Here is a 17,253-nt window from a genome sequence, read left to right as displayed (position 1 = left end):
ATGGGCATCTAGGTTGTTTCCATCTTTTTGCTATTGTGAACAGTGCTGCAGTGAATATGGGTGTGTGTATGTCTATTAGTGTGACAGCTCTTATTTCTCCAGGATATATTCCTAGGAGTGGGATTGCATTTTGTAGTGCTTTTTTTTGTGGTGCTGACATTTTCTTTGTTCCTGTTACTCTCTTGTGCTGAGTTCCTTTCGCTTGTGGATTTTTTTTTTTCATTTCTTTTCTTTTTGTAGATTTTGTTTTTACTGAGACTTTGTGTTTTTCTTCTTTATTTTGATGAGTAGGTTTGTTAACTTTCTTTGTGGTTACATTGAAATTTACCCTTATCCTCCTAGATTTGAACCAGTCTATTATCACCTTGCCTTTCTCTCCATTAGAAGGTTCTATACCTACACCATTTAATCCCTCTTTTATTGTTCTGATGCTGTTGTCATTTACAGATTAACCTCTCTGGTTCCCTGTTGTAATTCTTTTGTTTTTGCATAGTCCTTGAGAGTTCATTTCCTAGGTTGGTATCTGGCTAGTACAATCCTATGTCCTATATTCAACCTGTGGTCTGATGTTGTGTGGTCTCAGATCAAAGGACTCCCTTTAATAAGTCTTGTAAATTTCATTTGGTTTTCACATAGTCCCTTAATTTCTGTTTATCTGGAAATGACCTAATTTCACCATCATATTTGAATGAGAGTTTTGCAAGATATATTATTCTTGGCTGGCAGTTTTTTTCTTTCAAGATTTTATATATGTCATCCCATTGTCTTCTTGCTTGCGTGGTTTCTGCCAAATAATCCAAGCTTAGTCTTATTGTTTCTCCTCTGTGTGTGACTTTTTGTTTTCCTCGAGCTGCTCTCAGGATTCTTTGTCTTTGGTTTTAGCGTGTGTGATTATGATATGCCTTGGTGATTTTCTTTTGTGATCTGTCCTATATAGGGTTCGTTGAGCTTCTTGGATGGTCAGCTTTTCATCTTTCATGATATTGGGGAAGTTTTCTATCAGCAATTCTTCAACGAATCTCTCTGTGTTTTGTGTTTTCTTCCCCTGTTCTGGAACTCTGATCACTCGCAGATTTTTGCTTTTGATTGTTTCCCACATAATTCTCAGGGTTTCTTCATTTTTCTTCGTTATGTTTTCTGATGCCTCCAACAGAGTTGTATCCAAGTGTTTGTCTTCAATTTCGCTGATCCTGTCTTCCATTGTTTCAAACCTACTCCTCAGCCCTTCTATGACACCGTCCATTTTTGAAATCTTGTTGTTTATCTTTTGGATTTCTAATTGTTGTTTTTGTATGATTTCTAGCTGTGAATTTATTTTAGCATTTTGTGCCTGTATTGTTTTCTTGAATTCCACCATTTTTTTGTCTGTATTTTGCATGAATTTGTCTGCCTTTTCCGTGAATTTGTCTATTTCTTCCTCATTTTTGTCTGCTTTTTGCTTCAACTCTTGGATAATTCCTAATATTAGAGATTTGAATTCCCTATCAGTTAGGTCTAGTGCCTTTTCTTCTACTGGAAGGTCATCTGGTGTTTTATTTTGGACGCCTACTGGAACCATCCTGTCCTGTTTTTGTAAATGTTTTGATATTGTCTGCTGTCTTTGGGGCATTCAGTGGTTATTTTCCTCATTTATTGATTGTTGATTTGTTCGTTTTATCCTGCTTTTTTGTTTTATTTGGTTATGTCTGAGCAGGTGGGCTGTGCGTTGGGAGTGCGATGTTCAGCGCATGTTGCAGGTAGGCAGGAAGGAAGGGGTGGATTGTGATGTGTGGAGCTAAGATGAGTATGGGACAGATGAGAGAGAGGAGAAAGGAACAGGAGCCAAAAACACACACAAATAAAAGAGAGTGCTAAGGGAGCTTGCTAGTGGAGTGGAGAGATGAGAGACTGAGAAATGGGGAAAAACAAAAATGAAAAAAAAAAGAAAAAAAATGAATAAATTGAGAAATTGGAAATGAAGAAAGACAAAAAGGGAATAAGAGAGAGAAGAAAACAAAACAAAGAAAGAAAAAAATACCAAAAACAAAAAAAAGAAAAAAGAAATTCCCCCAGGAATGTCCCTGTGCGTCTGCTCAGAGTAAAGGAGTAGCTTCCAAGCTGCATGGTACTGTCCGGCTAGAAAGGGCTCCCAAGCTGAGAAGAGAAAAAGAAAACAAACAAACAAATCAAAACAGAATAAATCAGAGCAAACAAACAAACAAACCAGAAAACCCCGGGGGTCCCACCAGCGTGGCAGCTTGGGCTGAGAAGCAGTTTCACAGTCGAGCAGTGTTTCTCAGCCTTTCAGGAAGAAGCAAAGATGGCACGCAGAGCCAGGTGTTTGAGAGAAATGAATGGGAGGTGGTAAGACGTGAGTAAGAAATATAAAGAAGCAGAAGAAAGCAACACCAGCAGCCAACAAAAGACACTCAGGGAGCCGGCCAGTGCTTGGTGGTGGAATCCAAGTGACACCGGGATGAAGCTCGTGCTTCCCAGCCAAGAGACTGTGACTGCAGGAAGCAGAGGAGGCTCAGTGGGGGTGAAGAAGGGTGAAGCAGAGCAGGCTAAGTGGGGGTGAAGAAGTGTGGGGGGTGGGAAAGCGTGTATCCCTGGTTACCGGTTGTTCTGTCTCCTGCTGGAAGCTCTGTGAAGCTGCTTTCTCGTACCCCCTGTTTGCTGATCTCCGATAGGAGTCCAAGATAGTGGATCCATGCTGCGGTAGCTGATAGGGGACCTCTGCATGTATCTCTCCTCACTCTTTGTTCTTGGTCAGTTTCTTATTTCATTCGGTGCTTGGCTGAGTTCTTTATCTCTTCATTTGATGCTTAGGGTTTCAAGATTGATGCGTGACTCTGTTTGACTTAGTCTTTCTGATCTTTGCTGCAGAGGGACAGCATGATACTTCTGACTGTAGCACTATGTTGCCCAGAAGTTCCTGCTTGTAACTTTAATACTGGAAAATTCTCCAGTTTCAAAAAAATGCTGAAGCAGCAGATACTTTCTACAGTCCACAAATTGTTGTATAAAAGCAATCATAAAATAAAAAATTGAAACTGAAATTCTGTCAGTAGGATCATTTTTAATTGCTCTTAATAATTTTATGGAATGAGACATTTAGAAAACCTAGAATTATTCTCCCAAATGGTGATTTACTGTTTTGAAAATATTTATAAAATGTACCCTTAAAGTTAATGTGTTCTATTTAATTCTTCTTGTGCAGCTACCTAGACAGTTGTACTATTATTGAGATAAGGCTTCAGATCTTAATAGGTGATTTAGCCTTAGTTGTGATGAAACACTGGAGGGTTCCACTTCAACAAATTCTGTTGTTGTTAGAACCAAGGACTTTGAGCCACCTGTTGAACATAATTATTTCTGTATACCTAAACTACTTGGTGTGTTATTGCTGTTATACTTGAATGTTGTATGACTTTAAATTCTTCTAAAAATACTGATACGTAAGTACATGTTTTAAAAGTTTTCAGGGAGACATAGTCCCAGACAACTATCTTCCTGTTTATAAATTGGATCTAGAACTCAACTATCCTAATCTATGTATCATTTCTTTCCTTAATGGAAGGATAAGATTATTCTAATATATATATATTTATTTCGTAGTTTGGAACTATGATTAGTTTGAGTTTGTCCCATCAAACTTTACCTCCTACTTGATGATGACCAAAAAAGGAACAACCGACAACACATATCCAAGAGATAAAGTTAACAATTAAATGCTTTACTTTGTGTTGATAAGTATCTTTCTAATTTCCAGAAATCACCTGTAATCGTTTAACTACATGATCTTTTAACTAAAAGCATTCTAAATTGAAGATTTGGAGTTGTAACTAGGAAAGATAACTGAATAAAAACTGATTAAAGTGTTGTTTTTTTAGGTGAATTCTCTAAAGGCATAGGATATGACTTCAGGTACGAAGATTCAGAAATTCTTTCTTTTCATTGATGTCAAGTTGACCAGATTCTGACATTTTTCACTCTAGGCAACCAAGCGCATGGAAAATCTTTCATATAAACTACAAACTGGTTTATTCACATATATCAAGAAATGACTGTAGAGATGGGATAGACTCCTCCACCAATATGGTTCAGGTGTTAGGATTGACCATAGCTTAGGATAGCTGATTTCTAGGTGCAATTTGTAAAAAGGAAGATAATTGTATGCGACTATTTCTCCCTAGACAGAAACTTTTAAAATATGTACTTACCTTTAGGTATTTTGAGAAGAATTTAAAATCACACGCATCAAGGGGAAATGGGAAGGTTTATTACATAAATAATAAGGCTTTCTGGGGAGAGCACGGCAGGCTCCCATGCAGGTCCAAATATGGCTTGAGAGATCAGGGAGAGGAGATTGGTTTGGTTTTTATTGTGATTAGTGGTGGGGCTACGGTGAGGATTCTTACTGCTCAGCGCGGGCTTGAGTGGTTTGAAATTTCCACCGTTGCTAAAGGAGGTAGCACTAATGGTTTCTAATCAGCTTGCCCAGATTTAGGGCAGAGGGGCAGGGGGGCTGGTGGTACTTGAGAGCTGTTAGCAGTCAAACAGCAAAAGTGGAGTCAAATTCTTTATTATACCCTTTTCTTCAGTTGCTTACCTTTGTATTCAATACATTATCTCCTTAGATAGATTAATCCTTCCATGAGTTACACTTAAAACTCCTTGGTTTGGGATCCATTCTTTCTTTGTTAAGATGGCTGCTTATTTCTTGGTTGATCCTTAATGTTTTGAATTTAATTCTTTGGTTCTGTCATTGGACAGAAGTTATAGATGGTACACATACAGCTTTATAACATTAAGAGCAATGAAATTAGTATAACTAATATTTAAAATCAGGGGTCATTTTGCCTCTGTAAGTACAAACAGAAATGTTTAAAAATAATATAATTTGCTTTTAAAGGTCATCATAGTCTTGAACATTTTATTAACTGCATAATCCAGTTGATTTTACTATAATGTAACAAAATTACTGTGCTAATACTGCTGTTAAATAAAATATTTAAATTTTTTCTCTTGAAATATTTTAGCCTTTCTTTTTTGTTTTGTTTTGTTTACTTAGATGGGTCTAGGAAAGACAATCCAGGCAATTGCAATTGCTTACTTTTATAAAGAGGAGTGGCCTCTTTTAATAGTGGTCCCTTCATCTCTGAGGTACCCTTGGATAGAAGAAATAGAAAAATGGATTCCAGAGCTAGGTCCAGAAGAAATCATTGTTATTCAAAATAAAGCTGATGTTGGGTAAGAACAACTTTTAATACTAAATAAAAAAAAGTCAACCTTGTGTGCTGGTGTGTATTTAGTATACACCCATAGCTGAATATCATTAACAAGTCATAATTTGTAGTTAAGAGATAGAGTGCAGAATTTTATTTTAATTTTTTTAATATGAATCATTTTTCAAGAAAATTTATCTAAAGTTCAACAGTGTATTCAATTTAATAAATTCCCTGTTGATAGATTTTACAAACAAAGATAAAGTTTATACTTTTAAAGATATATGTAATATATTTACTTTATATATACCTTAAATATACTTAAAAACTGACTGTTTTATGGTTTAAAAATATATTTCATGACTTCTCAATGGATAGATTAACCTGAAGCTTTGTGAGCCTTTATTATCAGCAACCATGGTAGATTTTGCTTTCAAAGTGTTAGTTAATATAGAACTTTTATGTATGACTAAAAAGTAATACTAGGAAGTATGATTTTATTATGTTAATTTTTAATTTAAGTATTTTATATACCCTTTCCTCACTTATCAACATGGTTAGATTCCAAAGACCAGGTCAATGTGTGAAATTGACATTATATGGAAACGGAAGATGACCACATCAGATCATAAAATGGAGGATGACTACATCATTACATAACTGCCAAATTATCTCATTACATAACTGCCAAACCACTGAGAATCGCAGCCCAGCCAAGCTGACACTTAACCTTAACTATCACAGCCAGAGTTACTTTTGTGTTTCACCACAGCATTCATTACTGCCAGACATACGTTGTTAATGTGCAAAATAGTCAGTAGATTTTTTACTATTGTCTGAAATGCGGAATGTTGGATAACAAGATAGTTGATAAGTGAGGAGAAGGTGTATCTTGAAAATATTTGTGGTTATTTGAGGTCTTTACTCTAAAAATCAATCATAATATAGCAAGTGTTTTTCTTCATTTTATTTTCCAGCCATTGGACTGAGTCAATCAATTTTAATATTGATAAGTCATTATGTTGACTATCTAAGTGAATCATGCAAATTATCCTGCTTCCAGGGATTCAATATTATTAATTTCTTAGCCCTAGATAAAAAGCAATATATCTACCTGAAATAAATGTCTATTCTTAGTTAGATTTTTTTGGTGGTGGTATTATTGCATAGTGTGGTATTCTCTAAGACTGGTAACGTAAAGATTATTTGTAGAAATAAAGTTGGCATTGTAAATATGGAAGGAATAACCAGACAAAGTAGATGGAGGGCCTTTTCTCTTTCACCCTGGGAACCCTAACTCAAAGAAAAATGTCTTTATTGGACTAAGGAAATTTGGATACTACTTGCACGGTTTAAATAAAATGTGGATGGTAATTATAAATAAAACTTTTCTCCTGTAATAAAACTGCATAAAATTTAAAAGACTTAAAAATTTAAAGAATACAGAATTTATTAAGGCCTGATAACCATTTTCAGTTAGCTCTACCTTATTCAAATGCTAACATCTAAATTTTCTTAAAATATTTCCCCTCTATCATTTTTTAATAGTATTTAGGTCATATGATTTTCGTTATTATTTTGGAAATACACTCTTGCAAGTAGTGGCTAATATTCTTATTTGAATAACTTTTGAAATATCTTAGAAACCACTACAACCTCAGAGCATAATTTTTCTACAGGATGTCAGCTACAGGCAGAAAAGCTTACCTGATGTCTTCCAGGTACGTAAAGAAGCATAGTACTAGGTATACAGACCGCTGCCTCTTTAATGGTTCGCTGCAAAACAAATGCTGAATGCCATTTCTGGTTTTTTGCCCTTTTTCGTAAAAGCAAAAAGCATGTTTGGACTTCTTTTGGTTAGTAACAAAATACATTATTTCTACTTTATATAGCCCGTGTATTTATCATATCATTCCTGCTTTTACTATATGTTACTATATGTTACTGTTATTGTAGGTTTTAGGTGTTACTTGTTATGATTTGGTAGGTTATTTTTGGGGTCTGGGAATACTAAAAAATTTTTCCCGTATAAATTAATGGTAATTGCTTCTTCACTTTACACCATTTCAGCTTATGAAAGGTTTTATTAGAACATTCTACTTTCAGATACTGAGAGAAATCTGTACCATCTTCTCTTATTTTTCCTCTTTTCTCCTTTCTCCTCCTCTGTATTTCTTCCCAACAGAGTTATATCATTTATGATAAATTGGTTACTGAAATAGTTTGAAAATACATGGATTTTCTTTTCTAGGAGACTATCGACCAGCAAAGTGACAGTTCTGGGTTATGGTCTTTTAACTACAGATGCAAAGACTTTGATAGATGCATTAAATAATCAGAACTTCAAAGTGATTATAGTGGATGAATCACACTATATGAAGTCCAGAAATGCAGCCCGCAGCAAGATTCTGTTGCCATTAGTACAGAAAGCCAGACGAGCCATTCTTCTTACAGGAACTCCAGCTTTGGGAAGGCCTGAAGAGGTATTAAAATCCTTATGCTTTGGCTTCAGAAAAAGGAGAACTGAATCAATCACCTGTTTTGTAGTTTGTAATTTCAAATTAGATGCCTTAAATGCCAGAAGAGGACATAGGGAATTTTTAAGAGCTGTTAATTAAATATGCCTTTTCCTGTGACTCTTCTTATTTATTCACATGTAAACCTTAGGCATGCTTGGAGGTATGTCTAAAAGATAGTTTTTATCTTTATTGTAAGATTTTCATATTTAGTACAAATTTGCAATATTTTTCACATTTGTATTCTGTGTTCATCTTTATCCTTTCTGTATCTGTTTTCTAATTTTACATTATTTGCTCCTCAGGGTTGGAGCTAAATCAACTTTATTATACTGTATCTTTAGAGCTTCTGTCTGTTCCTTTTTCACTTCAAGATCTGTGTTTGGGAAGGTATGGAGAAACTAGAGCTTTTATGCAGACCAGATCAACCATCTACTTAGAATGGAGAAACAAGGCATTTGCTTGATACCCATTTAGCTTTTATTACTCTAAGAGGAGGTAGGTGGGGTATGGAAAGGAGAAATTATGGATGAGTTTGAGTGTTTCCTAGGGAGGCCCTGTCTATTAATTAACACTAGGTAGTAGAAAAAATATGGGCTTGGTGTCTTGTAGGGTAGTTGTGAGAGAATTAAAGGAAATATTTCTCTGAAAGTACCAAACCTTGTGTCCTGGCACTTAGTAAGCACTCAATATATAGTAACCATTATTATTATTAATTATTAAGCTATGCCTGGAAAACAGTTATTCTCATCCCACCTCTACCAGTATTACTTGTGTTCTGCTTTTGAACTCCACCCTGGAACTCTTCTGAGATACATGTAACAGTACTTAGATGCTGTTATTGTTGTTAGGTGACGTCGAGTTGATTTCGACTCATAATGACCCTACGTGACAGAGTAGAACTACCCCATAGGGTTTTCTAGGCTGTAATCTCTTTTTAACTCTTTGATTCTCCACTGGAATTTGGCAGTTATGTAACGATATAGTCATCCTCCATTTTGTGATCGGATATGGTCATCCTTAATTTTCACATAATGCCAATTTTTGCATAATGACCTGGTCTTTGGAGCATAACCATGCCAATAAGTGAGGAGTGGGTATATGTATAATATGAACAGTATGTATAATATGATCCTATTCGTATGAGTAAAAGTGAATATTTGCAAATGATTATATAGGCATAGAAAATATATAGCTATATTTTAAAGAAACATATAGCAATTATCCCTGAAAAATTGGATGGCAGCATTTGGAGGTGAAGGGGAGGGAGGGGCCTTGAGGAAGAAGAGGTAGATTTTCTTTTTCACTTTTTACTATTTTATTAACTGGTTTTCTCAAAGTAATATTGGTTTACTTGAAAATATCACAACATATTAAGAACAATTGTTTCATTACAGCTTTTCATGCAGATCGAAGCTCTCTTTCCACAAAAGTTTGGAACATGGACCGACTATTCCAAGAGATATTGTAATGCACATATCAGGTAAGACAAACTATTTTCTATAAGCTTTATATCACGTATTTACCATGAACATTAAGCTTTATTAGTCATTCTTTGGTCCAGTGTTTTTCAAGCTTGTGTTAGCAGTGGAATAATTTCTAGAAATAAATTTTTGTGTGAATTACCTGTATATAAAAGGAATAGATAACAGCAAAATTTTTCTTTATTTTTATTTTTTCTTCCCACTTATTTTATTTTTGAAATTATTGAATATATTTTTACTGATGAGATAAAATACACATTGGACAAAAGTAGAAAGTAGGTGTCCCTTCTATCCCTGTCTGTCAGTCAACTATTTCCCTTCCTTGGTAACCAATTTTGGCAGTTTCTTGTATATCATTCTGGAAATATTCTATGCATAAAGAAGCACGCACATGTGGTTATATACATATTATATTATTTCATTTTATGTCTACATATATAGTAGCATAATCTACACGTTCAGCAGTTTGCTTTCTTCAACTAATATGTATTGGAGATCCTTCTGTATCAGTTACTGAAAGAGGTTAGACAATCTTTTTAAATGCTGCATAGTATTTCACTGTGTGGGTGAAATATCTGCAATCTATTAATACATGTTTGTTTGTAATATATGCTGTTGTGTACAGTGCAGCAATAAATATCATTGCACATGTTGTAAGGTAGTATACTGTAATGGTTAACAGCACAGGAATCTGGAGCAAACCTACTTGTGTTTTGTTTTTCACATCCACTGCTTAGCAGATGTGTCATTTTAGGCAAATAACTCTACCTCCCCATACCTTACGATTTTTCAGTTCTGAAATCAGAAAGTAATTTTGCCTGCCTCAGAGAGCACTCAATAATTATTAGCTATTTTAATATTTCATATCATACACAGGGAAATAAATCTATTAGATAAATTTATAGAAGCGAAATTGCTAGGTGAAAGGGCATGTGCATTTTTATGTTTTATAAATTTTTCCAAATCATGCTCCACAGAAGTCATACCAATTTATATTTCTACCAGCAGTGTATAAAACTACCTGGTTTCCCAGCACCTTGCCAACATGTTGAAATATAAACTATTTTATCCCTGCCAGCCTACTAGTAGTTTTAATACATATTTATCTTATTATGCTATTAAATGCAGTTGAGCATTTTTTCATACATTGAAGAGTTATTTGCATTTCCCTTTCTGTTGATTACCTATTTATGTCCTATGCTCTACCGTGTTTTTACGCAGTAACGCACATCTTCTAGATTTGTTTGCCACCTGCACCCTCCCCCTGTGAGGTATTTTCATAAGTGCCACTATGCCAATTTTTTTACATGATGCTATAAAAAATTAGCATAGCATGCTTATGAAAATACCTTGCGGGGAGAGGGCATGGCGGGCAAACAAACATAGAAGGCACACGTTATTTGTGTAAACATGTAGTACTTTCTGTTAAGTTTATTGCCTTTTATCTTATTGATATATTTGAAATCTTTATGTATTATGGAAATTAGCTCTTTGTGATACTTGTGTTTTTTCCCAATCTATCTGTTTTTCGTTTTTCTTTTTTGTTTCTATAATTCTCAAATAACCCCATGTGGTCATGGTGCTCTCATGCTTTTTAAAGGTTCCCAGAGTACAGAGATAGAAAGAATCCTTCCAATTGTTTGTATGAAGGTAGTCTAATGCTGATACGAAAATCAGACGAAATAACATCAAAAAAGAAAGCTAGAGACCATTTCTATCCATAATTGCAGAAATCTGCAATATTAACAAGTAGAATCCAGCAACTCATAAAAAGATATTAGCTATACGCAAATAGAATTCATATCAGGAATGCAAGCATGGTTAATATTAGGAAATGTATTAATATACTTTGTTGTTGTTGTTAACTGTTGTCCAGTTGGTCCTTACTCATGACAACCCCGTACACAACAGCAGGAAAGGCTGTCCAGTTGTGATCTGTAGGGCTTTTTTCAGCTGATTTTCAGAAGTAGATTGCCAAACCTTTCTTCCTAGTTTGCCTTGGTCTGGAAGCTCTGCTGAAACCTGTTCAGCATCATAGCAACACATAAGCCCCCACTGACAGATGAGTGGTATCTGCACATGAGGTGCATTGGTTGGGAATCAAACACAGGTCTCCCACATGGAAGGCGAGAATTCTACCACTAAACCACCACTGCCTCCACATTAATATAATTAGCCATGTGTTTTCTAGTGCTGCTGTAAAAAATTACCACAAACTGGGTGGTTTAAAACATAGAAATTTATTTTCTCACTGTTTTGGAAGCTAGAAGTCTGAAATCAAGGTGTCGGCAACGCCATGCTTTCTCTGAAGGCTCTAAGGAACAATTCTTCCTTGCCTCTTCCAGCTACTAGTGGTTATAACCCAAAAACCCAACCTATTGCCATCAAGTCGATTCTGACTCATAGTGACCCTATAGGACAGAGTAGAACTGCCCCGTAGGGTTTCCAAGGAGCGCCTGGGGGATTCAAACTGCCGACCTTTTGGTTAGCAGCTGTAGCTCTTAACCACTATGCCACCAGGGTTTCTGCTAGTGATTACAGTCCTTGCTATTCTTTGGTTTGTAGCTGTATCACTCCAGTTTCTGCCCCTGTTTTCTTATGGCCATCTGTTCTCTACATTTCTGTGTCTTTACCTAAGGACACCAGTCAGAGATTGAGGACCCACCCTTATCCATTATGACCACATCTTAACTGATTACACTGCATAGACCTTATTTCCAGTTACAGTCACATTATGAATTTTCAGGCAGACACGAATTTTTGGAGAACACTATTCAACTCAGTACACCAAGTTAATAATGAATAGGAAAAACTTATGTCTTCATCTTCATATAAAAAGTCACTTGATTAAAGTTTTTAATAATTTTAGGGTTTATACATATATGTGTGTGTATTCGAGTACAAACTTAATACTGAAAAGTCAGTTGTCTTTTTTGTACACAGATTACTAATTTTAAAATAAAATGAAAGAAAAAATCCTATTTCCAGTGACAACAAAAAATATACCCCTGAACAATAAACTTATAATATAGCAATATCTATCTATAAGTTGAAAATCTAAAAATACAACTGAAGGACATAAAAGAAGACAAAAGCAATAAAAAGACATATGCTTTTATTAATGAGAAGACTTGGTATTATGAAGATTTTACTTTTGCCTGAATTTATGTCTATAGATGTAATGCATCCAGCAAAATTAGAAGACCTTTCTCTTAGAATCAGAAAATTGATCCTAAATATCATTTAAAAATAAATAAATAAAACAGGCAAGAATTATCAAGAGAATTATGAAGACTTGTTGTTGTTGTTAGGTGGCATCCAGTTGGTTCCGACTCATCGCGACCCTACGTACAACAGAACGAAACACTGTCCGGTGCTGTGCCATCCTTACAATCGTTATGCTTAAGCCCATTGTTGCAGCCACTGTGTCAGCCCATCTACTTGAGGGTCTTCCTCTTTTTCGCTGACCCTCTACTTTACAAAGTATGTGAGACATAGTGTCGCCATCCTTGCTTCTAAGGGGTGTTCTGATCATACTTCTTCCACGACAGATTGCTTGTTCTTTTGGCAGTCCATGATATATTCAATATTCTTCACCAACGCCACAATTCAAAGGCATCAGTTTTTCTTCAGTCTTTCTTATTCATCATCCAGCTGTCACATGCATATGAGGTGATTGAAAACACCATGGCTTGGGTCAGGCATACCTTAGTCTTCAAGGTGACACCTTTGCTTTTCAACACCTTAAAGAGGTCTTTTGCAGCAGATTTTCCTAATGCAATGTGTCTTTTGATTTCTTGACTGCTGCTTCCATGGGTGTTGATTGTGGATCCAAGTAAAATGAAATCCTTGACAACCTCAATCTTTTCTCCGTTTATCATGATGTTGCTTATTGGTCCAGTTGTGAGGATTTTTGTTTTCTCTCTGTTGAGGCGTAATCCATACTGAAGGCTGTGGTCTTTGATCTTCCTCAGTAAGTGCTTCAAGTCGTCTTCACTTTCAGCAAGCAAGGTTGTATCATCTGCATGATGCAGGTTGTTAATTAGTCTTCCTCCAGGCCTCATGCCCTGTTCTTCATATAGCCCAGCTTCTCTGATTATTTGCTCAGCATACAGATTGAATAAGTATGGTGAAAGGCCACAACCGTGACGCACACATTTCCTGACTTTAAACCACACAGCATCCCCTTGTTCTCTTTGAATGACTGCCTCTTCATCTATGTCCAGGTTCCTCATGAGCACAATTAAGTGTTCTGGAATTCCCATTCTCCTCAGTGTTATCCATAATTTGTTACAACTCACATAGTCGAATGTCTTTGCATAGTCAATAAAACACAGGTAAACACCTTTCTAGTATTCATTGCTTTCAGCCAGGATCCATCTGACATCAGCAGTGGTATCCCTGGTTCCACATTATTTTCTGAATCCAGCTTGAATTTCTGCAAGTTTCCTGTCAATGTACTGCTGCAGCCACTTTTGAATGATCTTCAGCAAAATTTTACTTGCGTGTGATATTAATGATATTGTTCGATAATTTCCACATTCATTTGGATCACATTTCTATGGAGTAGGCATAAATATGGATCTCTTCCAGTCAGTTGGCCAGGTAGCTGTCTTCCAGGTTTCTTGGTACAAAAGAGTGAGCACTTCCAGCACGACATCCCACTTGTTGAAACATCTCAATGGGTAGTATTCCATCAATTCCTGGAGACTTGTTTTTCACCAGTGTCTTCAGTGCAACTTGGAATTCTCCCTTCAGTACCATCAGTTCCTGATCCTGATCCAATTCCTGAAGTAGCTGAACGTTGACCATTTCTTTTGGGTATAGTGACTTTGTATATTGACTAGAGTATTGAGAAAAGGGAGAAGGATTCTTTCCCTTCTTCTTGCATCAAAATAAGTTCTAAATGAATCAAATATTTAAACATTATTAAATAAAACATGGAGGAATTCTTTTATAACTTTAGACTAGGAAAGCATTAAAGCTGGGTACATTTGACTGCATAAAAATTTTTTATACATAATTTTTATTTGTTATTGTTAAGAATATACACAGCAAAACAGTTTCTACGTGTACCATTTAGTGGCATTGATTACATTCTTCGAGTTGTGTAACCATTCTCACCCTCAACTTTTCTGAGTTGTTCCTCCCCGATTAATATAAATTCACTGTCCTCTAAGGTTCCTATCTAATCTTTCAAGTTGTTATTGTCAATTTGACCTCATATAGATAGTTCTTAAAAGAGCATAATGCTCAAGGCAGACATTTTTTTACTAGTTAAGCTAAACTAATATTTGGTTTAAGAAGACTTCAGGGGATATTTTTGTTTTAAGGTTTAAAGATTATCTCAGGATGATAGTTTCAATAGTTCATCCAACTTTCATGGCTCCAGGAAGCCTGGATTCCATGAGAATTTGAAATTCTGTTCTGCATTTTGTCCCTTTTGATCAGGATTCCTCTATGGAATCTTTGATCAAAATGTTCAGTAACAGTAGCCAGACACCAACTAGTTCTTCTGGTCTCATGGCAAAAGACAGTTGTTCATGGAAGCAATTAACCACAAATTCCGTATCTTCTTCCTATTCCTGACTCTTTCTTCCTGTGTTGTTCCGGGCAAATAGACACCAGTTGCTGTACTTTGACTGCATAAAAATTTGAAGTCTCCCCTTTAGAAAATAGCACATACAACCACAACTGCCACAACCTCCACCAGACTGAGTCCAGCACAGCTAGATAGTGCCCAGCTATCACCACCGACTGCTCTGACAGGGATCACAATAGAGGGTCCCGGGCAGAGCTGGAGAAAAATGTAGAACAAAATTCTAACTCACAGAAAAAGACCGGACTTGCTGGTCTGACAGAGACTGGAGAAACCCCAAGAGTATGGCCCCCAGCCACCCTTTTTCTCAGTACCGAAGTCACTCCTGAGGTATAGAAAGTAAGAAGGAAAAAAAAAAAGGAAATTTAACCAGAATGAATCTGCATATATAGAGGAAGATCAAGATGAACATGTCACTGCTTTCAAAGATAAACCTAGGGAAACTACACAAATTGAAACACCAGTTTTTCAACTATTATATTGCAAAAACTGGAAAGTTTAATAAAACACTATGTCAGTGAGCATATGAGGAAACATGCACTCTTACATTATTGGAAGGAATATAATGGATATACCATCTACTGAAGGCAATTTGGCTACATCTATCAAAATTTTAAGAGCACATGCACTTGACTCAGCAATAAAAATTCAAGTTTATCCATCCAATTGTTCATATATTTTTCACACTTAAGTGTTATGTACAAATACATATACATATGTATATTTTTACAATACATGTATATGCATATTTAAAACCACATAGTAAATAATAAGTGGTTGGCAACAACCAAATCAATATAAATTACAGCACATCCATACAACGGAATAATATGCAGTATTTGAAAAGAAGGATGCAATTCTACATGTATTGATAACAAAGATATATTATTTTTTTTTAAAAAGGAAATTGTTGAACAGTGTGTTGTGTTATCTTTTGTTTTTGTTTTTTAAGTGTTTATACGCACACACAGACTTCCCCTCAATGTGCTAACTGATTGGTTTTGGGATGAGGTAGACAAGAGACTTATTTTTCATTTTATCTTGCTGTTCTTTTCATATTTTATACTATATGTTTTCAAAAAATTAATAATTGTAATTTAAAAAGAAAGCCAAAAACACTAGTAATTGCTCGAGTTACAGCAAAAATGGGGGATATTCTAGCTCATCTTCTGCAGCCTCCCTTCTTTTTCTTCTCTTTCCACCCAACGGACGGCCTCTGAGGCTCTGTATAGAAGCCGGGGGGACACTGTGGAGCCCAGTTTGCAGGCTGTTAGTTCAACTATTCAGCTTTAGTGTGAGTATACAACTTAGTGGGGGATTTATAACAAGAGAGCACTTATCATTGTTATGCGATTAGTGTGTTGGGGAGCATGGCCTGCATTGTGTTCTGCAATGGAGCGAATCGCTAGCTATAAGCTTCTTGAGGGCAGAACTTTTGTCGTGTTCAATGTTATATTCCCAGTGGCTTGCACAGTGCCTGCCACATGATATTCAAAGTTTGTTGAATCATTGAGTGCTAGACCTGTTTTTTCTTAACCTGTAATTCATGACATGGGTAATGGCATTCATTTGCTAAGTTTCACAGGTGGTACCCAAGCTGATGGAATTACTCAAATATATCTTAAAACTGCTGTTGAAAATTGATGTAGCATTAAAAAATGAGTATCACAAATGTCTTGGAGAAGGATGTCTTATAATTTAGATATGGAGCTCTCTGAATATATAGGGTTGGACTGAGTGACTTGGATAGTCTTTCCCAACTGAAAGCCTTTGTTTTTTTCATCCTGTGCTTAAATCATGAGCAATACAGGGATTCCTCTTATAGTGAATGAACTACTAAGAAAAGTTTTTATATCGCTGACACTATAACATTTATTTTACTACTTCTATATAAAATAAAAATTTGTAAAAACTGTAGTATAATTTGGCTAATGTGTATGTATTAAGAAATTTAAGTTGATGTAGTTTTGTGACTTGGGGTGAGATGATTACATGATGAAAATAAGTTTTAGTTTCATTTTTTTGGTAACTGTAGAACTTAGTTAATATGCTAAAATCAGTTTTTACTATATTATAAATCCACTTGCATGCTGGTTTGACCAGAGTGATAATTCGTTAGTCTTTACCAAGTGATTTTTTTTAACAATGCATAGAAATACAGATTACAGTTATCCTTTCATACAGTTCCACAATTTAATGTTCCGTCTACTCAGAAGTCAACAGTAGCATCTGTTTTTAACACTGTTAGTTGCCTACCCTCCTTCCGCCTTCCAAACAGAATCTTGATTTATGAATATATACATATTCATAAGACTCAGGGATAATTAACCCTATATCCTGTTTCACTGGTGGATTCTGGTCAGTCTAAGCCAGTTAGCTTATGGCATGTTACTGGGCCAGGATTGGTCTTGTTCTAAATATACTGAAGGGAAGGGCTTTATTCCAAG

The 17,253-nt window shown here is 35.7% G+C and overlaps 1 protein-coding gene across 3 annotated transcripts in view; it reads left to right on the top strand.

Moving 5' to 3' along the window:
- ZRANB3 (zinc finger RANBP2-type containing 3) overlaps positions 1–17,253 on the top strand; it is a 284,417-nt gene that overhangs the window by 133,439 nt on the left and 133,725 nt on the right. For 2 of the 3 annotated variants that reach the window (XM_023730197.1, XM_023730198.1), the window contains 3 exons: positions 5,054–5,232; positions 7,459–7,690; positions 9,121–9,206. In XM_023730197.1, coding sequence (XP_023585965.1) covers positions 5,054–5,232; positions 7,459–7,690; positions 9,121–9,206 — 497 coding nt within the window. Of the gene's footprint in view, positions 1–5,053; positions 5,233–6,897; positions 6,929–7,458; positions 7,691–9,120; positions 9,207–17,253 lie in introns of those variants that run through there. The other variant, XM_023730199.1, reaches the window with a different exon arrangement.

Source organism: Trichechus manatus, unplaced genomic scaffold (genome assembly GCF_000243295.1).
Source record: "Trichechus manatus latirostris isolate Lorelei unplaced genomic scaffold, TriManLat1.0 scaffold00033, whole genome shotgun sequence".
Classification (NCBI taxonomy): domain Eukaryota; kingdom Metazoa; phylum Chordata; class Mammalia; order Sirenia; family Trichechidae; genus Trichechus; species Trichechus manatus.
Note: the sequence above shows the minus strand (reverse complement) of the source record. Positions and strands in the feature narration are given on the sequence as shown.